Source organism: Uloborus diversus, chromosome 1, assembly GCF_026930045.1.
Source record: "Uloborus diversus isolate 005 chromosome 1, Udiv.v.3.1, whole genome shotgun sequence".
Taxonomy (NCBI): domain Eukaryota; kingdom Metazoa; phylum Arthropoda; class Arachnida; order Araneae; family Uloboridae; genus Uloborus; species Uloborus diversus.
In genome coordinates this window covers 73,976,234-74,003,209 of record NC_072731.1, presented here as the reverse complement: position 1 = coordinate 74,003,209, position 26,976 = coordinate 73,976,234, and the positions used below count along the sequence as shown (strand labels likewise).

The window sequence follows — 26,976 nt, the reverse complement described above, 5'->3', positions numbered from 1 at the left end:
ATGTCAGTTCAGCGTTGCATATCCTCCATCAAATTGCAGAAGTATTCCTCTTTCGACCATATAGATATATATATACTTATAATAGCGGGATCCTCCCCCCCCCCCTCTTTGAAATGTAACCATATCCTAATATGAAATTGTTTTCTGATTACGACATTTCTGCCGTCCTCCCAATAATTAAAAATAAAATCAGCATCGTTCCACCTCTTGACTGTAAATATCCGATAACCGATATGTAATCATCCCTCCTCACCCCTCACCCTTTTTTTCCGGGACTACACCATAGTTTTACACTAAGCTTATACCTCTTATGTTTTTTTTTATATATATATATATAATCATATCCTAACGCAAAAAATTGCATTCTTTAATTAAACTTCAGACAAGAAACGAATTAGCTTTATGAACGAAATAAAATTCGGACGTGGTAATTGAAAACATCGTTTAAAAAAAAATATGACAATCGTTTTTACTGTTCAATTTATGATAAATTTTCATTTCATTCATCAATTTTTCATGAATATAAAATCTGGGAACGCATATCCAAAAAAAAAAAAACTTTGTTTCAAAAATTACCGCAGACCCTTTGGTACTGACTATTATTTTCTGTTCTGTTCAACCTTCGCGTCGGTACTGTTCAAGTGGGGTTTTGGCCGCCAGCTAATTTCCTTGATTGCTCTTCACGACGGGGGTCATTTAGGGGTTCCTTTCCCTCCAGAACAATGACAGCTGTGACAGGTCACGTGTTCCTGCCTTACATCGATTACCGTCCACTCCATTGGCTGTTGAAGTGTCAATCATTTGATTCAGGTTCACTCCCGTCGTTCAAGGAAGAAAGTCATTTACACCCTAACTTCAATGTTTTCCCTCACTGAAGAGCAGCCTTAAGGGTTACGTTCCTTTTGCAGACTTAGTATCTCTCTCTTCCATCTCTCTTTTCTTGAGGGAGGGGGGGAAGGTGACTCAACAGCTCTTAGGGGTTGGGTGTTTGGTACATCTGTATGGATTATGTACAAAATTTCAGATCATATAGAGTGGGTATACAGTCAGTAGACCTAAAGTAGCACGTTATAATTTTTAAAAAAATGTTGAAAACATTATTCGAACAAAAGCTGCTCCCTCTCCCTAAACTTCGTTGAACCAAAGGCGGGGAATGGCCAGAAAGGATTTACATGTGAGAAATAAAAGTAAATGTAGAAACAATAAAAAAATCAATCTGAAATATATTAATGCTATTGGCTATTAAAAATCAAGATAATTTCTCTAAATATTGCATGAATGTTAATGTTTAGAAATATGTAATAATTTGTGGTGTGTTGTAAAAAGTGACTTTAGTTTGAATACTGTTTTAAAACTATAGGTTCATTAGTTATTTTGTCCTTTTGAGTGCATTATGAAAAGTGCTTAGTATTTTTTTTTTTAAATTTTGTTATTTTATTCTTTTTAGTGTAAATGTATTTCAGAAATAGAATAATTTTACCCTCACGAAACCTCACCTTATTTTTTCATATAAATAATCGGTACTAAAAGGGGAAAAACCTTTATATGTGTCTAAAACTTTAAGCAGTAGGCTCTAAAATTTAATCTTTGTTCCTCTTTAGGATTTATGCTTGCTAATTTCATCCTTGCTTCAGAGAAGCCTTGATTCAAAATTTTCATTATGATTGCTTTTAACATTACTGTTACAAGGCAACAAAATTTGTAACAATGGGCTTCATGTTTAAACATTTAATGGGGAAATTACATGAAATTTACTGTTTTCTATCCTGACTGAAATGATAATTTTATTTTAGAATTTTAATTTTTTAGTGCTAAGTTGTACCTTAAGATTAAGCAAATAATTTAGTGAAATCCCGAAGTCTCTAAGTGGTCTAGTTGCAGAGATATAAGCAAAATCAGGACTCAGATTTCTCCGTGACAATCAGGCCAAGTATAATAAAAGTGCTTAAAAATAAAAACTTGCATTAAAAAAAATAATTTTGAAAATTCTATTTTATCTGTTACGTCTAAATGTTTGCTGCTTACATTGCAAAAATTGAAATTTACATCCAACGTAATGTAAAAACTGAAAATATTTGGGGGAAAACTTTTGGTTCAGGAAAATCTGTTTGGTTAAAAAAAAAAGAAAATGTTTAAACCATGCAGTTTAACGAAACAACCCTGCTACTTAGTATAAAAGTACAATTAGTAAAGTAAAATCAACTGTAATTCAGATCTCATCCCTAGCGGTATTTAGATGAAGTATTGATTATATGTTTTGTCTGACTATTTACATTGCAAGAATGCTTAGAAACATGTAAAATTAGAATGCATTTTATATTTGATCTTTATTTTCACTTTTGATTTATGCCCTACCAAATTCTTAGACTTTCTACTCATTCCATCACTTGATGTTTTCTGACATTGTATACGTTCTTTTTAACTCATAATAATCTGAATATAGTAGTTTGATTATTTATTTTTTTAATTGTGAGGCATAATGCTTTTGACTATTTGCTATTAGACTGTATTTTATGTCCTGATATATATATTTTTTATTTTTGCATAGGTTTTTTTTGACCTTATGAGAGAGATTAAAAACAGAAAATTCTCTGAAAGTAAAACAAATAATGGACCCAAGAAGCCTGGTAGAAAGAAGAAATGTGTTATATTGTAAATGGTGCTGGTGTATGAATGTATTACTATTTTACAGACTGAATGTGCCAGTATTGAAATGTTTCATTACATTTGTTTTTGAAATGCCAAGAGAAACTTTGTATTACTAAAGGCAAAATGCTGATTGCATGCTTTAGCTCTTTTTCACTGAATTTCACTAAAACCTAGAATTTTCTTTTGTAAAAGTTTTGTAATTTTCAAAAATTAATTGAAATGGAAAAAAAAGAGCAGCTTCTACACTCTGTCTCTTAAAATAAAATCAGTGATGTAAATAGTAATTGCAAAGAGCTAATTAATAATGCTTTTTTCTGAAAAGCATTGACACGTTTTTTAATTTGAGATATTCATTTTAGTATTTGCTAATTTCAGTTAAATTTTGTTAGCATTGTAGCAATCTTCAGTTTAGTTCTTCATTCGTTGAATAAAAGTTGCCATTTTGTTGATGTAGAAATTGATTTGCTCACAGGAAATGATGTGTACAAAGTGTTTCCTCTTGTTTTTATATGTATATATGATTTTTTAGAATGTGTAAAATGTTTTGTTATACATATATGCATATATAAAATGTAATATTTCTGCTACAAATGAGCAATAAATGTTTCTGTATTTAAATAAGAAGTTTTCTCTGCTTAAATTTCGCCTATAATGATTTTCCATTTATAGCGTGCATAGTTTTTTCATGTGCAGAGAGGCCTGGATCTATAAATTTTGGAGCCCCCCTGCAAAAAATCAGGACGCTTAACCGCCGCTGGATAGCTCCCCCCTCCATACTGAATTTTGGAAAGAGTAATTGTTTGTTTTTTACTGCCTTAATGCTTCTACCTATATTTTGAATTAATTTGTTTTAACCTTTTTATTTATTTCTTATTATTTTGAGGTTTTTAACTTATCTGTTTAAGTGCTTCTAAATAATAATATGGGGTTTTTAATCCTGATTTTTAAAAACTCTCTATTTGTACCGTCTCCCTTATTGATGTTTGCAATTGAAATGCATGTCTGCAGTAAAATGCAATTTTTGTGCAATAAAATGTAGTTCATAATTTTAATACTATGACATGTTAAGGGGATCTTTTAATATCCTTGTCTTACTCTGAAGTTATAAATTTTTTCATCAGAAAAGGATTTATTGGGGGGGAAAGTTGGCTAATTGTTTTTATTCTTCAATAAATAGAATATATTACAGAGTCAATAGAAACTTCATCGTTTCTTCTCATCGTTTTTAAGTAAGATGTATCAACCAGTAAATGAACATTGAAATATGAATAGAATATACAAACAGTAGTAGTAAATGTATCAAATAAGTGTAAAATTCTTATTAAGATTTTCAAGAGAGTTTAAAGTACAAAAAATTACTCATTCAACATTTATCAGCATTTTCATCACTATCAATACAAAACAATTCTTGTTTAAGCATCATTTAATAAAGTACAAGTTTAGAAACATTTTTAATTCCTTTAAATCTATTTTGAGCTTTTGAGTGACCAACAAATGTTGGCAAATATTCTTTCTATTTCAGTACTACTGGATGAAGCACTATTAAAATTCTTTTTGTTCATAACTAAGGTTTCTCTTACTCCGGTGATCACCTAGGGAGGAGTAGGTCATGGCGCAGACTATGGCATTGAAATTTAGGGGTGGGGTGTTTTAAGGGGTATTTTTCTTTTGGGGGGGCCTCCTGATTTTGGGGGTTTTTTTGTGATATTTAGGGGAGGGCACCCCTGTCATACTTCTATTTTAGGTGTAATAAATAAGCAAGAAGATGTGAAGGCAAGATTGCATGATGTTCAATCCTCATTTTTACTTTTACCAAACTTGATTTCTAATTATCTCTCAGCGAGTTTTGCCGCAAATAACAAGCAACTGTTATTTTTGTGAAATCAGTCTACGGGATATCTAATGCTGTTGAGACTGGCTTAAATTGCTTAATCGGGTCTTTTACTTGTTGCAAACAAAGTCACATATGCAAGCAACAATGTTTTGGTTCATTTTGCTGCAAATGGTCATTTGATATTTTTATGTACAAGTTCAGTGGTGGATGTACCATGTGGAAAATCGTGATTGCAAAGGGCTCCCATGACGTAAGTTCCTGAAAAGGATTCAAAAGACACATAAAAATGTTTTGTCTAGACAAACGGGCCACCAAACTTGTAAATTCGCAACTGCACAAGTCATGATTTTGTTTAAAAGTTTATATGGAATTCAGATGACTACTCTGCCGTGGGCAGGTAAAAAGCAGAAACCTCAATTTTTGTTTTTTGTTTTTTTTTTGCATTTTTGTCATATGTTATATGTTAGCATTATTGTACAAACTTGTTTATTTGGTTACCGCAGAAAAATAGGCGCAAAAAAATGTCTATTTTCAACATTTTCCAATTGTTAGCATTGAAGTATTGAATCCATACACATTTCTTCAAATATCTTGAAAACTCATTTCTGCAGATACTGCCGTCTACCTGCCCACGGCAGTATTCCATGTGGTACTTACTAGTAACTGAAGTGAAATATATTCATTATTGGGGCCGGATTTAGACTTTACGGGGCCCTAAGCTATTTCAGATATGGGGTCCCTTTGGTAAACCACACAACTATTCTGTTGGAAGTGAAGTTTTTTTTCTCTCCATTAAGTTTATCTCTTTCCTGTGATACATAAAGCTTTGACTTTTTTTGTTTAATTTTTTTACTTTTAATGTGTTTTGCCTGGTGTCCTTTTTGGATTGAACTTAAGAGGGAGAACGATATCATGAGTGATGCAAGGCTCTCTTCAGAGTCGATGAATACATATATAGAATATCTTTAAATTTATGCGGTCCGTTTAAAAAAAATTGAATCAATATAAAATTCTGAATTCTGAATTTTGAAGCCTTACAAGAGGTAATTGGAAGTACAAAAATGTCTGTAAAAATGGACAAACAAAACTTTTTTAAAAGTTATGTACTATTTTGCAAATTAAGATAATGCTCAGTAAAAATTGTGTTTGGTTCGAGAAATTAACGACAGCATTCGTCGGAGGGAAAAAACGCGGAAGGAGAAAAGATAATGCATAGTTACTTGTTTACATCAACTTTCAATACAATAAGTTTTTGATTATCCTTCCAACCCACCGACAAATACAACAATGAATTAAATATCAAATGATCAATAGCAAAAAATGCTTCAATAAAGAAATTATTGACAGATTTAGAAAATAGGTAACAAGAGAGTAACATACTAACCCTTTGGACAATTCATAATTTGTGCACTTTATAAGAAAAAATTAAAGCACACCTTGCTTAGGAGTTTCAGAGACTTATATAATTATTTTAAAGCACTCTAGAACAATTAAAATTGTTTGAGGCACTTCACTTGCACTTTCTAATCTCTGACATTTTAGTACTTGGTTGTATAGTTTTACAGTATTGTTCTAACTTTGTAAGAAACAGCTGTTTTAAGTTTAAAAGAGAAAATAAGCAAAAGATTTCTCATTACAACATTTTTTTCAGTTGCAAGTAGTGCAGAAAACGAAAAAAAAATAGAGGTAGTTTAATATGTTTTTTTTTTTTTTTTTTGTGCTAAACAGATGTTTGGTCTCTCCTAACAATCTGCAGTAGAAATAAGATAAAAGCAAGCAATACAAAAGAATTTCCGAAATACTGCATTCGGAATTAAATAAATAGCAAGGTATGAAACATGTGAGTCACAAAAAATTATCGCAAGTAATATGTTACAGACACATGAGAACCATGATTTTTACATTTTGTTGTTGTTGTTGCAAATCTCCGGTGTTTAGCAGCGCTAAACCAGGTCTATGAAATTCGTCACTCTCAAAAAATCCAACACCAACATAGGATCCGCCAAAAGATCCAATTTTGAAAGTCCCAGACAATTCAGTATATGTTCGGGGGTGGCCTGATGGTCGGCACACTTCACACAGGCTGGAAAAGTCTTTTTTCCACTGCAATAAGTCAATGATTTTAGGTGCCCACTAACGAGCCTAGTGATGGTCGTCTGATCTCGCCTACCACACTTGAGAGATAATGCACCTCCCGGGCACACCAGTCCCTTTTTTAGCCAAGATATGGGCCATCTCATTACCGTGTACATCAACGTGAGATGGAATCCACTGAAAATGCACCTCTCGAAAAGAAGAAATATGTTCCAGTTTGTTAATAATAGAAACACCAGTACCATCACCCACTTTATGCCAGTTAGAGAGGTACTGGATGGAACTTCGGCTATCCGACAGAATCCAAACGGCTGAAGAGCCGGGAGAAGTCAAAATTGAACCGAGCCATTTTACATTTTTGATGCAGGATGTAGCATAAAGCTGAATTGGAATCAAGCTTTAATTGGCCCCACCACCTCCTATTTTTTATAGATTTTAAAATTCAAGATTTGCAGCCTCATTTTTCCAAACTTTTAAGGTTTTCAAGCATTTGAAAATTATTTTTCCTAAGTACTATTTTATTTATGTATTTATTTATTATTTTTTTTTAGAAACGAGTTGGGGGCCTGAAGCTATATATCTTTCTTAGCTTATCGTTAATAACGGCTCTGTTAATTACATTCTTTCACCCATGCTGAAGGAGCATGGTGATTTCGAAAACATAAAAAATAGAAGGAGTAGAGGGGAATTTATACTCCCCCCACCCCCTTTAAAAAAAAGAAAACATTTTAGTTGCTGATGATTTTCAAACTAGATTTAGCTTTGCAAATTTTTGTTTCTGCCTTTTTTTACTAATTTTTGCCATTGTCCTCTTAAAAATGACATTTTGCTGGCAAACTGACGAACCAGGGTTTAAATTAATTTTGATCCATACTCATAATTATTTTGCTTCAGCTTGCCTTCTGAAAATTTTTCCTACCTGTTAGGTGATGTATTTCAATCCAAATTCGATTTTTTATTTTACTTCATCCTGCGCAAAAATGATAATTTTCTTGCTCCAGCCTGCAGCAAAACGGTAATTTTTCTGCACCAAAGCGGTATTTTAGCTCCTCCGAAAGGGTATCATGTCTCACCCCCGTATTTTGAGGGGAAAAAAGTAATGGAGAAATTGTAGTATCAAAAATAACCGCGATCATAAATCGGTAATCGTCCAATTTGCTTATTGGTGCATCCCTAACGGAAACTCTTCCTACAGGAACAACACTTACTAAGCTTCATAGTGGTTGCAAGGGCTCTTATCGAAACGAAAGCAAAAGTTTTAAGCAGGTAAATACTATCAAAGTTTTGAAACCCAGCTAATTTTTGAAAGAATGATGTTTTGCCAGACAGTTTATGAAATTAGTTTTTATGCAATCAATAAAGTTGTGAAATATTTTTACTGTTTGAATCCATTTCCATTTAAATTATTTTGTAACATTTAATGAAAATTTGGGCGACTTTTGCATAACGTGCTTCCGCCTATTCCGTTTTTTTTTTCTTGTCAATCCCGCAAAAACGTCAATTTAGAGTTCTGCTGTAAAAATTTAAAAAGCTATAAAGCACGTTCTTGTAGCAATATGAACTAAAAAGTAACCTATAACCTCTGAATGCAAAGTAAAATCAGCAGCGACAGAATGTCCCACCATCAAGTATAAGTTAATATTTGAATGAACTTAGAACAATAGAAATAAAATAATTGACCGAAAGATTAACTTTAATGTAAATTTAAAAAAGCTTGATATCAATTGCCTTCATTTCTCATCGATGGGTAGTCATCAATGCAGAATCTGTGTAAAAATCATATAAAAAAGAATCCACGCATTTTTTTACTTAAAAGTTAACTGTTTGAGTAATTATTTTATTCCATCCAGAGCACCCATCCATATTCGGTTTGATATGAGAGCGCAGTTATTTCATGCATCTCATTACGCTGGGTACAAAGGGATATAACCAGGCCCGGATCATTGGGAGGGGGAAGGGGGGGGGGGGCAAGAAATGGCGAAAAGAAATTAGAAAAAAATATTGCAAAAAACTAGCACTAAGACTTCTTAACGTTACAAATATACACTGCTGGCCTCTGGGGAGGGGCGCTACAGACTTTGTTGTATGGGGGCCCAAAATTCATAGATCCGGGCCTGGATATAACAACAAGGCTACTAGGCGTACGTACAATTAATACTAACCCCACCCCTGTAAATACTCCAATAGGGAAGTAATTCAGGCATTTATCCTCACCTTGGAATATTATTTGTATGGAAAGCAGCGGAACACAGCTTGCAAAACTTGTGTTTTTTCAGGACGCATAAAAGGAAGTATGCAAAAATCTACTTACATCCTTCCTTTGTTTCTCAGTGTCACAATTGCTTTTAAGTGTAATTTAAAACCAATTTACATGTTAAAATTTCACCAATTTTACAATAATAAACCAATTATTCAGGGAATGGCGTCCACCCCCCCACCCCTTTTAATAGCCTGCAGCTCTGTCTATAGTAGCAACATAACCCATAAACGGTGCAAATATTACTTGTTTTGCAAATATAAACTTAAAGCATCTCATCATTATTTGCATACTGGATTGGCTAAATGGTATAGTTTCAAATGTCCTACCCTGGATCTTCAAATGCGCTTTTCTCTAAAGTCCCTTTGCTTCTCAGTGCCACAACTTTTTTGAGGGAAACTTAAACTCAGTTTACATAGTAAATTTGCATCAATTTTAAAATAATAAACCAATTATTCCGAGGACGGCGTCCCTCTACCCCTCCTCTCCAAAATAAAACTCTGTCTACTACAGCAATACAATACGTGAACGGCGCAAACAATACTTGTTACACGTTTTGCAAATACAAACTTAAAGCATCTCTTCATTATATTTGCATACTGGGTTGGCTAAGTGGTATAGCGTGAGATGCCCTAACCAGGATCTGAGCTTCAAAAGCGTTTTAATCGAAAGTTAAAAAAACTGCATTTACATCCCTTTTGCTTCTCAGTGCCACAGCTGGTTTTTGAGGGTAATTTAAAACCTAGTTACATAGAAAGTTTGCATCAATTTTACAATTATAAACCAATTATTATTAACGCCCCCCCCCCTCCTCCTCTCCAAATCTAAAGCTCTGTCTACAGCAGCAATATAATCCATGAACGATGCAAGCACTACTTGTTACACGTTTTGCAAATACAAACTTAAAGCATCTCCTCATTATTTGCATACTGGGTTGGATGGATAAGTGGTTTAGTCTCAAATGACGAGAAGAATCAACAGATTTACTTGCACCCTGGACCAATCCCACATCACGCAGCATCACCTAACTCATTAAACTGCCTTTGACCTTCACTTCGCCAAGACCCCGTGAACTATGCAGGGATGAGCTGACCTCTTTACCTCACGTGTTCTAGAGCCTTGACCGATAGAGTAGCATGAAAACGAGAGAACTAAAGGCATCATTGGGTAAAGATTTGAACGCGTGGTTTCTAACTTAGTAACAATGAATGGATCAACAGAAGAAACTGAAAGGGTCCGCTTCAGTCAAGTATGGATTAAATGGTAAAATGATTTCTAAAAGACGGAGACCACCGGGTGTAACAGGTATGTGTTGCATTTTGAGATGTGTTTCAATGAAAATGCAGCTGAAACTGGAAAACATAAAAAAAATTCAGTACAGCTATCGAAATGTTTTGTATTTTCGAAAATTTATGTTGTCATGGTGATTCTGGTAATATTTTAAAGTTAAAAAAGTTCCTTATTAAAAAAACGTGTTCGTAAGGAAACGTAAAATTGAAACATGAAAAAGAAATTTCAGAATTAAATTTCATAATATCATAGCAATCAGTCTATAAAGTGGCCGGTCAGGGCCGTGTTTAAGGGGTGGCAAACTGTGCGGCTGCACAGGGCCGCTAAAATATTTTAAAGTTAAGTGGCCGCTCAAATATTACAAGAGAATAAAATATTTCTGTGTGAAAAAATATCTTCTTTTTAATGGTATCAACAGAGAGAAGATGCAATGGGACAAACTTGAGCTACAGCGTATTAAAAATTGGCTATTTTCATGTGACCGATTTTGACAGCCACTTTGGATGCCAATATCTTTTAGAAAATCAATATTTACGCTCTGCAACTATAACCCATTAAAAGCATGTATACTGACAATAGAATTACAAAGTAAGAGCTTTTGAATCGTTCAGAATTTATGACATTCTAAAATCTGGAAAAAAGTTTCTCCACTGCGTTTTTTTTTTTTTTTTTTTGCGACTTTGCATGCATGATACACAAAAATTAATGAACTCAAATTCGTAAAAATACTTAAACGTATTGACAACCAAAACTACTTTGAGTTCCTAAAATTTCAGGCTTCCGGTGTGATAAAATTTCCCGTAATCTGAGTGTAAACATGACATTTCGTTGCGATAGACAGAATTTCAAACTCATTTCTATCCTTATTCGAAAGACCACCATCCAAGAAAAAACTATTTGGAAAGGAAAAAATATATTCTTTCTAATTGTATTAACGAAAAGAAGATGCGAAATGACAAACTTTAGCTACAGCGCTTTGAAAAGAAGCTATTCTTTACTTGAACGGTTTTAATAGCCACTTTGGATGACAATATCTTTTAGAAAATAGGTGTTTAAGAGCCATTGTCTGTAAGGATCAGGCAGGTTGTGATTGTTGGGATTTTTAATTTATTTTATTTTTACATATGTTGTTCCTTATCATGAATGTAATGTAAATCCAAAATTTGAGCTTTGTCTGACTCACCGTTTTTGAGAAAACATTTTTTTTTTTTGTTTAGGGAGCGTGGCACATTTTTGCTGGTTTTTCAAATTTGCAGATTTTAATGTGCGTGTTGCTTGAAGCGCCCTTATAATGACATGGATTTTTTAATTCTATATTACTATATGCTTTTTTTAGATACTGTTACAGCTGTCAAATCGGTGACACTACAAGGGCGACGCCCACAAACTCCGTTTAAAAATGACCGAAAATGAATTTTTTTTCTATGTTCAAGGCCAATTTTCTCAAAGCGCCTTCATGATGACACCAATATTTTTAGATCATTTTCTAGCCACACTTACATACATCAAAAATATGTATCAAAATCGGTGTCACTATAAGGGCGCCAGATGATATTGGAACTTTTATTCGATAAATTTCACAAAAACACAAATATTTAAAATCTAACTACAACTGTCGCCCTCATAGCAGAGATCTGATACTAAATTTGGTTGATAACCGACATGTTTGTCTAACATTTGCACAAAAAAAATCGGTATCACTCCTATTATTTTTGGAAATATAATCGTTCGAAGTTAGTACGTTATGGCGTTTTTTAATATTTATTTATTTAATCTTTTCATCCCCAGATAGTTTTTTTGAACATATTTATTTTTAATTTAATACAAAAATGTGTATCTTTTAACATAAATAGCTTTGGGCAGTAAGAGCGTCTTTTTCTTGAATAGAAAATGCCCGTTTTGATATAGGTACAGGCGGATGTATTGTGCATAATATGTCTAGATTATCATACCAATACTCATCTTGTTTTTTCGGCCAAACAAATCTATTTATTCCAATTGTTCTTGACATACATTTGACCTCAACTTGCAAAAGGATTTTATACGAAAGATGTATAGAGAGAAGCTCTTACAAACATCTTATATAAATGCTTCAAATTTTCAACTAATAAATACCCCTGCATTGCCAAAAGTTCAATTTAATGAAATTGGATGGGCCCTATCTTTACGAACTCAGTTCAAGTTCACTTCAAAGCAGAAGGAGTATTTATAAGAACAATTTACGATTGGTGAAAATATTGGGAAAAAACAACATCCCTGTCAAGTTGCACACTAGATGAGAAATGCAGTTCGCAAAGGGGAAAAACTGTTCGTTGCTTCAGAGTATTGTACTATGAAACAAATCCTATCCCTTTTTTTTTCGATGGAAGAAACAAAAAAACGAATGCATTCTCAATACATCAAATGAGAATATTGAAGAAAGCGAACATTCAGATCTGAAACTGAATTTGAGGATGACATAGACCAAAGCGAAGAAAACATTAAGAATCAAATCAAACCAATTTCAGATAGACGGTCATCTCTTATTGAAAACTGCTAATTTTGTAGCACTAAAGCATGGGAAAACATGGTATCCCAGAAAAATAGTACAAGTTGACCATTTGCAAGTTTAGGTCAAATGCATGCAGTGGCGGATCCACGGGGGGGGCTAAGGGGGCTATAGCCCCCCCCCATGAGGTCTGAACTTACACTAGATAAAATCGAAATTTCAGAGATTTTTAATACTGCAATATTGTTACATGCTTAAGTTTGTATTATATTTAAATAAATATAGAAGCACTATCAGTGGCGGATCCACGGGGGGGGGGGGGCTAAAGGGGCTATAGTCCCCCCCCCCATGAGGTCTGAACTTACACTAGATAAAATCGAAATTTCAGAGATTTTTAATACTGCGATATTGTAACATGTTTAAGTTTGTATTATATTTAAATAAATATAGAAGCACTATGTAGAGCGGCGTATACATGGGGGATGGGAGAGGGCATAAGGGACTGTAGCTTCTTCTCTCATTTCGTCAAAACTTACGACAGATTAAATTGTGATCTGCAATGGCACGGAACGGCTCAGAGGGAATAATTTCATTCTGCGATCGAGGTATTTTTTAATCTGAAAGTTAGCCGTAATATATTTTACATCATTCCAAGGCTAAGGGAGCTGTAGCCCCCCCCCCCTCCTCTCCCATAAGGTCAAAATTTACACTAGATAAAACCGAAATTTCGAAGATTTTAAATACGTCAATACTTCTGCGAATTACAAACATGCATTATATTTTATTAAATATGCACACTATATACGGTGGTTTATTAATGGCGAGTTTGGGGTGGGGGGGGGGTAGTAAGGGGACTGTGACCCCTTCTCCCATTTGGCTAAAACTTACAACAGATTACAATGCGATTTGTAATTTCATGGAAAGTCTTCGAGACAATAACTTTGTTCTGCTATCGAGGTTTTTAATCTGAAGTTATTACTTTCCAATTAACGCCGTCAGTGGCGAATCTATGAGGGGGGGGGGCAAGGGAGTATAGCCCCCCCCTACCTCCATGAGGTCAAAACTTATACTAGATAAAACTGAAATTTTATATTTTTTAATACTGCACTACTTATGGATATTTTATGTTTGTATTATATTAAATTAAATTTATACATTTCACTGGCAGATCTATGCGGGGGGGGGGGCTAAGGGGGTCTATAGTATCCCCTTGAGGTCAGAACTTACACTCGATAAAATTTCAGTTTTAGATATTTTTAATACTTTAATATTTTTACTAAGTTTGTAATATTTCATAAAATTTATACAGCTTCAATGGTGGATCTGTAGAGCAGTGGGGAGGAGGGGGAGGTGCTAAGGATACTATAGCAACCCTTACCATTTGGTTAAAAATTACATTCATAGAAAATGAAATTTCAGCGATTTTCATTACTGCACCACTTTTGTAAACTTAAGCTAGGATTATGTTTACTAAATTCTCTTCCTGTCAACGGACACCACTGTTCTTTCTTTGAAGCCCGCGACATCCAGAATGAAAACCTGTCGTTCACTAATCCTTTTCAAAACGTTTAGGCAGTAAATTAAGCAAGTGTACTAAGCAAGCCGGAGAGGACGATACATAATGGCTACTGACAGGTATCATCAGGAGCAGGTATGGTGCATCCCTATTTCCGCGGAAACCGATAATAGAGTCCCTCCCACTGAATTAGGAATATGCAGTCGGACTAGAAAAAAAGCAATAGTTCCTTTCTGTAATGTTGAATTGCTGACCATGTGTCTCGTTAGGACTTATGTTTATTGTAAATGAACTCTTAATAGGCTGTTTCTGCCCAGAGACAACATTGAGTACTCCTCTTTTGAACAACCAGCAATAGCACAACTAGTCCGGTCAATTTAGACAATTGAAATAACAAAAATTCCGGGAAAGCTAAATTTTTGTAGGGACCTTGGGTTTACTATTACAAATAAGGTGCCAAAAGTCCCCATCGATCCCATGTGCGCTAAAAAAGTTATTCGGGGTCAAAGGTCAAAAATTTAGGTTTTTTGGATTTTTCTCAAAAACGGTAAATTTTATCGAAAAGTACCGCAGACCAAAGTTGTAGATCTCAAAATTCTCTATAAAAATGGTCCTTATCATTTTTTTTCTCCAAGATCAAACCTTCCCAGATATTGCGTACTCTCAAAAGACAGCCAGCCATTTGCAGAATCCCCTCTACTCGCGTGGCCTTGAATAACATCTGGCTATTCTAGTCCGTGTGGCATCGTTCACGTACCCAGAGGTGCCCAACCCACTAAGAGCAAAGGCGCATCCCCTCATTTTCGCGGAAATCCCCCCCCCCCAAAAGCATGCCTCCCTCCAAATGAAAAATATTCCTCAAAACAATCCCCCTAAAAATTTCGATGGCGCAGTCTGGGCCATGAGCCCTCCTAGGGGGGAGGGCACTCCTGACGTACCTGCTTCTTTTTGAGTTAAACGTGCAGTTCGAGTAAATAAACGTATTTATCACAAGCGTCTACTGTTGGTTGTGCTGATCAATGTTTAAGAAAAATGTAACAATTTCGCTTTATTTGCAATAAACTTTTGACTGAAGGGGAAACTGTTGTGCTGGGCAGTTATGGAATGCCAACTTTAATCGATGCAAGTCTCGGGAGAAGTTATAAGAATGCTAATTATTTAAGAAGTCAAAAGTCCATTACAATTCGCGTGAATTGCAGAAAATCATACACCCGGAAAAATTCAATCTCTGCAGCAACGTGAGGATAAAGATTCCAGTACTTCAAAAGTAAGTCCTCCTCGTACTGTAGCGCGATTAAGTGAATTTGAATCCAGTTTTTGTTTTTAAAAACACTGCTTATTTTGTGGCTGTAAAGCGGATGAGGAGGCTGAGAAGAAGAAAACGCAGAATAATGAAAGAAAAATTCATAAAGCATCGACTAAATCATACTCAAAATTAAAACGTGCAAGAGCAGCTTTTGACACACCTCAGAACGATCTTTAGATAATTTTAAAAGTGATTCTTTGAATGTAAGTGTGGAAACTTTAAATTTTTCTGCGATAATTCTGCGTTTTGTTCTTCTCAGTCTCTTCATCTGCTTCCTCGCCACGAAATAAGCAGTGTTTTTTAGAACAAAAGCTGGATTCAGATTCACTTAATCCCGCTTTTGTTCGAGGTGGACTTACTTTTGAATTACTGACCATGCTCATTAGGGTGGATTGAAAAAAATCAAAATCTGATAAACGCTAAGTAATAGCCCGGAAAAATTGCTTTTTGTAGAGATATTTGGTTCAACAAAAGGATTTCGACCGCAAAAAATATTTTAAGGTGTCGCTCGCGCCTCGAAGTTGACCATAAATGCATAAAAACTGGAAAAAGTTATAATAATTTCATCAAATATCAGAATTTGAGAAATTTAATGTTATCGCTTTTAAGAGCAGGCTTTTTGTGTAGATTACACATTGCATAAGATCATTTTAATAATAAACTGTATTTTAAAGTTCCACACATGCGTTGAGTCTTGAATTTGACCAATATAGTCAGAATTGAATGACATCGTGTTGCTCCGTACTTAGAGAAAAAAATTAGAAGTTATGATTTGTAAAAGTTTGTTTTCATATTAATTCTTACATACATACGAAAAAAAATAAATAATAAAAGCATTTCTTATCTAGTAAAAAAATGTTTAATTCTCCACTTAGCAGATAACTTTGGCTCAAAATGTCAAGTTTACCTATGATAGAGAACAAAGGTTAAGTATAAAAATTTTAAAATAATGTGGCTTGCAACAGCCCACATCAGTCACCCTTTGAAACAAGAGACGTTTCTAAAGAAATTTTAATGGGTTTTGAGCCCTCAAACTGCAACCACATTGATTACAATAAAACATAAGTTTTGCATGCGAGTTGAACTATTTTACTCCTCATAATTTTCAGTCTTGATTGAAATTGTGGCTTGATGGTATTGTGGCTTAATATTTCTAGATTCTAATCTGACTCGAATAATCCATCCCTTTTGGTTAGGCAGCAAACTACCTGACATTAATTTTTCTTATATTACCTATCGTCTCACTGCATTAGTATGACACGTGAGGTTTTGAGTACCTGACACTTCTTTTTCTTATTTTACCTATCGTCTCGCTGCTTTAGTATGACGTGAAGTTTTGAAAACCATACTACTGGTGGCGTACCAGTAGGTACGCCACCAAGCAATTTCTTTCAAAGTTTTATCGGAAGTCCACTTTTTGAAAGAGGGAGCTGCCGAGTTTTACCAGTTCTGCTTATCGATGAGCTCATAGCAGTCTCTCTGCTTCAAAATTGAAATCTGGAATTATACATGTTCATTGTCCATCTTCGAACTGATCGTCGTAATCCGTCTTGAAACAAGTTCTCTGATGATGGTCATCCGCAATGCCTAGTGTTATATTTTTTAGATTCTCAAAGTAACCAGTTTACAGAACAAGAGCTGATGTTCTAAACATTGTACGTTGGCAAGTTTAAAAAATTCGATTGTATAGCGAAAATTTACAATTTCAGATTTTAACTTGAGTTCTTTGATAAGCAGAAGTGGGAAAACTCGGATCATCTTCTTAAAAAAGGAATATCAGATAAAACTTTAAAAGAAATGGTGCTTGAGGGCGTAACTACTGAATTATATGATTTCCAATACCTCATGTTATACTAAAGCAGTGAGACGATACGTAAAATTAGATGAAGAAGCGTCAATTACGGTTTGTTGTCTAACCAAGAGAGATGGATTTCTTAGAGTCAGATTAGAATCCAGAAATCTTACTCACAATGTATCACTAAGGCCAAACATTGTCAGAAGTCAAGATAATAATGCGACTCGCCAGCCAAACTATGTTTTATTGTATGAAATGTGGTTACAGTTTGAGAGCTCAAAACACATTTAAAGGGGGGCTGTTTTGAGGGGTATTTTTCTCAGTTTTTGGAGGGGGACTCTTGCTTCTTAGGGGGGGGCTCCGCGATATTGAGGGGTGCGCCCATGCCCTTAGTAGGTCCGGCCCCTTTGGGTACGTGAACGATACCACACGGACTAGAACAGCCAGATGTTATTCAAGGCCATGCAAGTAGAGGGGATTTTGTAAATGACTGGCTGTCTTTTGAGAGTACGCAATATCTGGGAAGGTTTGGTCTTGGAGAGATAAGGACCATTTTTATAGATAATTTTGAGATCTACAACTTTGGTCTGCGGTACTTTTCGATAAAACTTACCGTTTTTGAGAAAAATTCAAAAAACCTAAAATTTTGACCTTTGACCCCGAATAACTTTTTTAGCGCACATGGGATCGATGGGGACTTTTGGCACATTATTTGTAATAGTAAGCCCAAGATCCCTACAAAAATTTAGCTTTCCCGGAATTTTTGTTATTTGATCACTATTTTTATGTCTAAATTGACCAGGCTAAACGAAGTAGTAATGCTCATAATATGCTAAGGTTACTGATAAGGAAACACCAAGAGCGAAAATTTAGTTAAAATAATAAAAGGTGGAAAATTGTGGAAAAGTTTTTCTGGGACGCGGCATCGGTTGTCGCAGTATTGAACTGTTGTTTTAACGAATTGCTTGTATTAAAATTCATACTTGGATTCTTGGTTTTTTCACACTTGGAAGTTTTGTTAAGAAACAAATGTGGCGATTTTGTTGGACTGGCGCTTTAAAGGGCGGGCGCAAAATTGGTGTTTGACTTGATTTATTTCGCAATTGTTTTGATATTTTAAATATAAGTATTGTCGAGTGAATATGAAGCGTCGACTTACAGATTATTTTAGTAAAAGCAATACGCATATAACTGATGATTTCCAAGGACACGATGGAGTTAGTATCGATAAAATACCATCAGATTCCAAACAGCCGTGTTCTAATAATGGACTACTACAACGCATGCCGACTACATCTAACGTTGAGAATGTGAACAACTGTACAGCTGGATGTGAGACTTCTAAAGAACAAGTAAATATATTTTCTTTAAAATTCAGCTATATTTTAAATATGTTATAACATACCAACTGTATATTGATATACAAAAATAAAATTAAAATTATCGTTTAAAGCATAAATAAGTAAAATAGTAATCATGATTGCTGGTACATGGGGGGGGGGGTCATGTTAGCAGGAACCCCCTTTTTCAATGTAAAAAAAAGTGTGAGATTATGGAGTCTAAGACGTTTAACGAATTTCTGCATCCATAAGCTTGCACTTTTTTTTTTTTGCATTGAAAAATCTTTTTTTTTTTTTTTTTTTTTTTACCCCAAAACATGGGCAAAAGATGAGGTGATTTCAAAGCAATCTGATAAAAATCAGGTGCCTTTGTTCAATTTTTAATTCATTTATTTATTTTTCACATGTTAAGTTTCAGCATTTTATACTGAGGGTTTTTTTTTTTTTTTTTTTGCAATACTACTATAGTTTTTTCTCTCTTCTACATTGGTACTCTCATAAGTTGAAAAAATAAAGGTGTGAATTTAGAATGTTTGCTAATGAATTAGACAAATTTTTTGAAATTTACTAAAACTTTGAAAAGGAATCTTATTTGTTCATATATTATTAAATAACTATCTTTTTGCATGAGAAAGATAGTTTCGTTTTCAGAAAATTGGTTTAACCATAAAAAATAATGAAAAATTACAGTGCTTAAATTTAAGATTTTTAATTTTTTTTTCTAGAGAATAATTCTTAAAATCGTGAGTGTTCGTAAATAGAGTTTCGTAAAATTGAGTGTCAACTGCATTTTAAATGCATTTAAACCGTTTTGAACATTCAAGATTTTTTGTATCAGGTAAATCATTTCTATTTGAATGTATTTTTAAGATAGGAATATGTATTATAATTTGTAGGGAATATATTAAATTACTTAACTTATAAATGTATTTTTTTTTTAGAATCCTACTGATATAACATCTTTAACAAATTATCAATTATATGATATTGGATTAGCTGTTGGAAAGATTTTAGATGACGATAAAAAGCTGAAATATTTAAATGAAACATGGAAGCCTCCGGTGAGTTATAGCTTTCCAACAAGAGCTGAAGGAAAGCAGAACCGTAAATTTAGACGAGAATGGTTGGAGCAGTACAATTGGCTTGCTTACAGTGAGCTTTCGTCTGGTGGATTTTGTAAAATGTGCGTTCTGTTTGCACCAACTGGAGCTGGAATTGGAAATCAGGTGAGAAATTCCATCAGTTCATAAGTGGCATTTTTCAGAATTGAATTGAATTTTTTTTTTAATAGTGTCAATATTCTTTATAGGCAAAATAATAGTTTAAGCGCTCTTCTCGATATTTTTTTTCTGTTTTTTTTTTTTGGTTTATTTCTTAGATTCTTCCATTAAGTGGTGGTCAAAAGTTCTTTTCGGCTATTTCATTTATACTGACTGTCGTTATTAAGTACATTTGAAAAATAGAAAAATTCAAGATAAGAAAGACCGCGATCTTTTAAAAAACGGGAATCGCGCAACCCCGCGCCTTAGTGCGAACTCAGCTTTAGGTTTTACGCAAATCTCATGACCCACTGAATACATTTCACGATGTCAATATCGATCAAGCTTCCATCATTCACAAGCCAAAGGAAGAAATAGACCAAAACAACCTCGTAGATAGAAAAATTATTATTAAAATAGTTCATTTAAATTAATTTTTAATTATTTTTGAAACATCAATGACAAAATATCTATGTTAACAGTTTTAACGTCGATGGCATCAATACATCATATTTTTTACATATGTTTAAGGCTTGTAAACTAAAAGTTATCATATTAGACAAGTAAATTCATAAGCTGTATTTATTCATAACAAATTTATTTTTTTAATTGTCTAAGCAAAGTCCATAAAAATAGGAAGAATGGTAATTTTAATGAATTATTGAAATTACCTCAATTCGAAATCAAGTAATACAAAGGAATAAGCAACTCATGCATACTGTTAAAAGATAAAACCTCGAATATCAACATAAATTAGTTTGAATTATTTCGAAAGACTTTTGCTTCTAATGTTCCACCCGGTTCTTAACACCTAAATTGGGATATTAATTGAGCGTCAAATTTTTTTTTATATTGCAGTTTAATAAGATGTTTATTTATTTTCAGGTGCTTAAAACATTCGTTAAGGAGCCGTTGATTAAGTTTAAGAAAGCTACAGAAGAACTAAAATATCACCAAACTACCCAATACCATCAATTTTCTGTGGAAAAAGCCCTGCATTTTAAACAATCCATGGAGCCTATTCCTGGAAGTTCAGTAAGTCATGTTGGCCTCCTGATAGACGCTAGAAAAGCCTCTATAATAGAGCAAAATTTAAAACGCTTGAAGCCTATAGTAAAAACCGTACTGTTTTGTGCCCATAACAATCTGCCTTTGAGAGGTCATAGGGATGACGGCAATTTGAACAGCAGGGAAGAGCAAGAAAATGCATTAAGAGGAAACCAGGGTGTTTTCAAAAGTCTATTGGCTTTTAGAATTGATGCTGGTGATGAAGATTTGAAAACGCACCTTACCACTTGCAGAAAAAACAGTACACATATCAGCAAAACAATCCAAAACGACATAATCGAATGCATTGGCGATTATATCCGTTCGGAGATTACGAGTAGTATACAAAAAGCCAAATACTTCTCAATAATATGTGATGAAACCACAGATGAAAGTAAGAAGGAGCAGCTTACGTTTTGTGTGCGATATGTCGACATAGACAGTTTCACAACCAGGGAAGATTTCCTTGGATTCGTGGAACTCAAAGCGACAACTGGTTTATCGATTAAATCCGCAATAGACGAAGAACTGACAAAACTGAATTTGTCTTACAAATACCTCTGTGGACAAGGCTACGATGGAGCAAGCAACATGTCTGGGCCATTTAAGGGCGTTCAAGCTCTAATTTCCGAGGAGCAACCCCTCGCCATTTATACTCATTGTTTCAGCCATTCCCTGAATTTGTGCATCACAAAAAGCTGCCAAATTCCTGTTATAAGAAACGTAATGGGAACAGTTGAGACTGTCTCTGTGTTTCTCTCGGCTTCTGCGCACAGAACAAATGCATTAATCGATGTTGTAGAAAAGCAAGACTTTTCGGAAACTAAAAAAAAGAGATTGAAAGCACTTTGCCCTACACGGTGGGTAGAAAGGCATGACAGCCTAATAACATTTAAGGAACTACTTGTTCCTGTTGTGACTGTGCTGGAAAGTTTACATACAACTGCCTCTTCCGAAGCGTCAACAAAAGCATATATGTTAAATGCTTCAATAAAAAGGAGTGAATTTATTGTTGGCGTCGAAATATCAGTGTACTGTCTTAGTTTGACACTGAGGCTAAGTCAGCAGTTGCAAAGCCCGAAGCAGGATTTGTCTTCTGCATTAGCTAATGTGTCTCAAGTTTTGGACACTTTTCGGAGTGTAAGACAAAACGCAGAACTCGAATTTCAAACTATTTACAAAAACTGCCTTGAAATTGCTGAAGAATTGGATCTGGAGTTAGAAATACCCAGATCAGGAAAGCGTAAAAGTGCTCGAGACTGTACACCTCCAGAAAATCCAGAAGTTTATTTCAGACGAACAGTCTTTCTTCCTCTGATAGATCACTTCATTTCCGAGATTGATTGCAGATTTAGCAGAGATTTTCTTGGAGTGCTTCCCCTCGAAGGTCTAATTCCATCGAACTTGTCGAGGTATACTGACAAAAATATTATAACTGCTGCAGAAAAATACAGGAATTTTACAGATGAACTAGGAAGTTTGAGCTTGCTATTAGCAGAAATCAAGATGTGGAGGAATAAATGGCTGCCGATATGCGGTCCTCCTACAACAGCTATCGGGGCACTGAAAGAGCTAGACCCTTCGTTTTTCCCATCTATTGCTGTTCTTCTCCAAATTTTCGCAACAATCCCAGTAACGACTTCAACAGCTGAACGTAGTTTTTCTACCTTAAAAAGGATAAAAACCTATTTAAGAAGCACAATGGGAGAAGTACGGTTAAATGGACTTGCTCTAGCAAATGTGGCAAGAGATAGAGATGTATCTGTCGACAAAATAATTGAACTCTTCTGCAAAAGTAAGAAGAGGAGAATGTGCTTGGAAAACTGGGAACATGTCAAATAATGTTTAAAGTATTTTTTTTTTGTTTTAAACTAGAGTAACAAATTAAATCATTTTATTTTCTTACAACTAATGTGCCGACTGTGTTTTTGAAAAATTGTTTCATAATCATTTTAAAAAATAAACTCTTTTGACAATTTTTTAGTGTATTTCATGTTTTACAAGTTAAAAATAAACATATGCTTATTTTAAATAACAAATGTCGTAACATTCTCGTGAAAAGGATGCTGAACGATATTATACTGGACTTTTTTTTTTTTTTTAACAGACCTAAGTTAGCCCCCCCCTTGTCCAAGTTCTAGATCCGCCACTGAATGCATGTCAAGAACAATTGGAATAAATAAATTTGTTTGGCCGGAAAAACAAGACGAGTATTGGTATAATAGTCTAGACATGTTATGCACAATAGATCCACATGGTACCTATATCAAAACGGGCATTTTCTATTTAAGAAAAAGACTCTCTTGCTGCCCAAAGCTGTTTATGTTATAAGGTACACTTCTTTGTATTAAATTAAAAATAAATATGTTCAAAAAAAAATCTGGATGTGAAAATATTAAATAAATAAATATAAAAAAAACGCCATAACGTACTAACTTGGAACGATTATATTTCCAAAAATGATAGGAGTGACACCGATTTTTTTTTTGTGTAAATGTTAGACAAACATGTTGGTTATCAACCTAATGTAGTATCAGATATCTGCTATGAGGGCGACAGTTGTAATTAGATTCTAAATATTTGTGTTTTTGTGAAATTTACTGAATAAAAGTTCCAATATCTTCTGGCGCCCTTATAGTGACACCGATTTTGATACATATTTTTGATGTATATAAGTGTGGCTAGAAAATGATCTAAAAATGTTGGTGTCATCATGAAGGCGCTTTAAGAAAATTGGCCTTGAATATAGAAAAAAATCATTTTCGGTCATTTTTAAACGGAGTTTGTGGGCGTCGCCCTCGTAGTGTCACCGATTTGACAGCTGTAACAGTATCTAACAATACCATATAGTAATATGGAATTGAAAAATCCATGTCATTATAAGGGCGCTTCAAGCAACAAGCACATTAAAATCTGCAAATTTGAAAAACCGGCAAAAATGTGCCACGCCCCCTAAACAAAAAAAAATTGTTTTCTCAAAAACGGTGAGTCAGACAAAGCTCAAATTTCGGATTTACATTACATTTATGATAAGGAACAACATATGTGAAATTAAAAAAAATTAAAAATGTCAACAATCACAAATGCTTTAAACTGCCTGATTCTTACAGACAATGGCTCTTAAGCTCTGAAACTGTAACATATTAAAAACAAGTATTTTTACGATGTAATCGCGAAGTACGAGCCTTTGAATTATTTTGTTCAAATTTTATGACAACGTAAAATCTAGGAAAAAATTTCTCCGCCGCGCTTTTTCACGAGTTAACACGCGTGCATAAAAAATCTAATGAGCTCAAATTTCCAAAAATACTTGATTGTATTAACAACCAATTGTACTTTAAGCGCCTAAAATTTCAGGTTTTCAGTGTGATAAAATTTTCTGTAAATTTAGTCTAAACTTGGGAATTCGACACAAAAAGTTGATCCGCCGTTTTGGATCACATTTTTTGGAGATTCTAGATCCTCAGGATTTGGATCTAGGAAGCTGAAAATTTGCATAGGTCAGTTTAAAAGGCATCTCTATACCTCTGTAAAATTTCATCCAAATCGGAGATGGTCGAGCGGGGAATCCTAGGTCACTTGACATGGAATGACTCTTCTATATTTGCTAGTAGTAAAAGTAAATGAAAAGGCAGAAAAAGGTCAAAATTTTTCATTCATTTTCCGAAAGTTATTCTGAAGTTAGATTTCAATTTCGTAATTCATACCCCCCCCCCGGCTGAAAACAACGCAATTTAGATACCTTTATTTCATCAATTTCATCTCTTTCGGATTCCCAAAAAAATTTTATTGCAACCATATTTTGTGTCATATTTTTTCACATTAATTTTGTTATCTTAATATATAAAAATCTTCAGTGCGGATGTTTGTCACCATTAGGTTTTTAAACGGCTGGACAGATTTTGATCAATTTTTTTGTGTGTAATTAAGTTATGGCAAGCATGGTTTTGATGCGCGATGGATCGAATCGGAAACGTTTTTGCTAATTAAATAGTTAATTTCAACATTGGATGGTTATATCTCCCAAATCTATATATATATAAATGAATGTTTGTCTGTATGTCATCCATGAACTGAAAAACTACCCGGCAGATTTGGCTGAAACTTTCACCGTTTGTTATTTTTGATACTGGGAATGTTTATTGACCAGTTTGAAAAAAATCCGATTGATAGTTCCTTTTTTATTCCAATTTAAGTCACAATCCATTGGATAAATACGAATAAAATTATCGGTTGCAGAAATTAATTCGTGTGAAAGATCTCATTGATAAGAAGTTAGCTGTTGCCATTTTTCTTGAGTTTGAACAAATAAATTCTTTCTTTATAGTTTTATGGCTTTTCATGCAACGGGGGGATTTAAAACTTTTTCTATTTGATATTTTTAGCGATTGATTGATCTTGCAAACTGCGTGAGTACAAAATTTGAGTATAGTCACGGCTTCACTTGATACCTGAACCGATTATTATGAAAATTGCTATATATATGTATTTTTCCCCGGAGAAGGTGCATAATATGCTCATTGAAGCCACTCGCCACCAGGTGGCACTGCAGAGTAGCGACTTCTGCCCCGTTCAACCGATTGTCATGAAACTCAGTATAATGATGTATTTTTTTGTTGGCGTAGCAACGCGCGTCGGGTACAGCTAGTGATTAATATTTATTTCGACCTATTGTTGAGCGAGAACTGAAATAAATATTTACCCCGTTGCCAAAGGACAATAAAATAGCCAGCTCTACTTTTTGTAATGAAATTCCCTACTGTGATATATGTCAATGTCGCTGTTCTTTAGTTATAAACATACCTAAATGCTTATGCAATTTTTAATTTTTAAAATATAAATTTCGAAAAATCCTCGATTACTCCTAACATAAAATGTACTGTATTTTCCATAGCTAAAATATAAATTTTAAAAAAATATCCACATCGGAGCAATGTAGAAATCTATACTTGAAATTAATATTCGTCAATTTCAGTACATAGTCCTTTATTATCATCAAATTCTTGCGATTCACAAGATTTAGAAACCGAAATGGATATCTATCCTAACCTGTTGAACTTTTGTTTCTACAGCTGGTCTACCACAATGCATAAAAGCTTGTCAACTATTGATATCTGCTCGCCTTTCATCACTGTTAGACAAATGCCATATTAGGGATAAGATGTTATTCATTTATTTACAGTCTACACTGGTGTGCAAAAATTAAGGACGAGACGGTTTTTTCAATATAACATTGTACAAAAGCTTTCCAAATCAACACATTTAATACCGCAAGATCCCCAATACGTAAGGACATGTGTAATGTTAGCAACACTTACTAAAAGAGAAAACAGAGGGATAAAAAGAAGCTTTATTGAAAAAGTAGCATGGAGCGCAATGCGACTGAAGGCCGAAACATCCCTGTGATGGGTGTCCAGCAAGAAACATCAGGTCTTTAGTAGGGGATATGATCTCCCCCGACTACTAGGCAGGTTTCACAGCGTCTGCCCATGATGAGAATGAGGGTGTCAATGAGTTGTTGAGGCATTGCTGCCCATTCGTCTTGCAGCGCCAATCGAAGCTCCCGAATCGTTACTGGTGGTAAGATACGATCTGCCAAGAGTCTGCCTAGAAAATCCGATACATGCTCGATCTGATTGAGATCCGGAGATCGTGCCAGCCAATCCATACGTTCAATATCCTCACTCTCTAAGAGCTGTTCGGCAGCTACTGTGCGATGACATGGTGCATTGTCGTCCATGAAAAGGAGCTGCGGACCCATAGCGCATCTAAAAAGACGCACATATGGAAGAAGAATCTAGTTACAATAATGGGTCCCGTTGACTGAACCTGCGTCGAAGATGTGAAGGTCTGTACGACTACCAAGCATGATGCCTCCCCAAACGAGAACACCACGACCTCCATACCTGCCCCTTTCAATGATGTTCGAGGGATGATTGCGGCTTCCCCGCTTTCTCCAGATGAGTATGCGATGAGAATCGCAACTCAGACTGAATCTGCTCTCATCTGTAAAGAGTACTCGTCCCCATTCATTGTCTTTCCAATTCCGGAGTTCCCGGCACCACAGAGAATGCCTTCTCCGATGGGCAGGCGTTAGAGGT

The 26,976-nt window shown here is 34.6% G+C and overlaps 1 protein-coding gene across 2 annotated transcripts in view; it reads left to right on the top strand.

Moving 5' to 3' along the window:
• LOC129234648 (ras-related protein Ral-A-like) overlaps window positions 1-3,281 on the top strand; it is a gene marked incomplete in the record, with an annotated part of 84,966 nt that extends 81,685 nt beyond the window's left edge. The window contains 1 exon segment of one of the 2 annotated variants that reach the window (XM_054868683.1): window positions 2,549-3,281. In XM_054868683.1, the coding sequence (XP_054724658.1) occupies window positions 2,549-2,656 (108 nt within the window). 2 annotated transcript variants of the gene reach the window in all.
• Between the last annotated feature and the right edge of the window lie 23,695 nt (window positions 3,282-26,976).